At 39.7% G+C, this 915-nt stretch overlaps 1 protein-coding gene across 1 annotated transcript in view; it reads left to right on the top strand.

Moving 5' to 3' along the window:
• The window catches only part of CSUI_010616 (dna repair), a 5,472-nt gene extending 4,903 nt beyond the window's left edge, over nt 1–569 (top strand). The window contains exon 4 of the mRNA XM_068070719.1: nt 210–569. Within this exon, the coding sequence (XP_067917299.1) occupies nt 210–491 (282 nt within the window). The 3' untranslated portion in view covers nt 492–569. The remainder of the gene's footprint in view (nt 1–209) is intronic.
• Nucleotides 570–915: the final 346 nt, after the last annotated feature.

The following is a 915-nucleotide window of genomic DNA, read 5'->3' as shown; positions in this document are numbered from 1 at the left end:
TTCTGTCCCCTAAAATATCTTCTTCTTCTTTTCTCTCTCTTTCTCTCTTCGAACCTCTCTCTTTCTCTCTCTCTTTCTTTCTTTCTTTCCCATCTCTTGCTTTCTCCTTGCTTTCTTATCTCCATCTCTCTTCTTGTTTCTTTGATAGCTGCATTCATTGCTTTCATCTTGCTTCTTCTTTCTTTTCTTCCTTCCTTTTTCTTCTGTAGAGGGGCGTATGTTTCTGTCCTTATTATGCTATGAGAGAGTACCAAGAGAGAGCTGATCTTGTGCTTCTCCCGTATAATTATCTCCTTGACTCTTCTTCATCGCATCTTCTTAAGTCAGGTAAAGACACATACACTTCTCACTTCTGGAGAGAAGATGAGCGTTCATTTCTCTTCTTTCCGGCTCCTTCTTTCTCTCTCTTTTCCTCTTCTTCCTCCTCCTCCTCTTTCTGCTTTTGCTCTTCTCTTCGATTAGAGCTGAGCTCTTCTTCGATCTCTCTTTGAAAACGTACACGAGAGGACGAAGAGGAAGAGATGTCGAGAGAGAGAGATGTACATACATCTGCGTCTCGCTATTTCTCCATATATCTATACACATAGGTGTCTATATAGAGATGTATCTACATGTTGGGGCATGCAGTCGATAGGGAGAGATAGACACGCCTACACTACGCATGCGTGCTAAAATGTGGAAGTACCGGAAGCGCACACATATATCGATTCATCTATATATATCTATATATATATATATCTATATATATGTGTATCTGTATGTATTTTGTAAAGTATTTGGCTTCGGTAGACAGGAGAATAAGCCTTTGTCATAGATATGATAGACTTCTTCATGTATGCATACATAGGTGTGGACGTGTATGTATAGATGCCTGCAGACACTGATATAGAAAGGGATAGATAGATCAAAGAGAGA

The sequence above is a fragment of the Cystoisospora suis genome (genome assembly GCF_002600585.1).
Source record: "Cystoisospora suis strain Wien I chromosome Unknown contig_7872, whole genome shotgun sequence".
NCBI lineage: Eukaryota > Apicomplexa > Conoidasida > Eucoccidiorida > Sarcocystidae > Cystoisospora > Cystoisospora suis.
The sequence above is the reverse complement of the archived record's forward strand: the minus strand, read 5'-3'. Positions and strand labels throughout refer to the sequence as shown.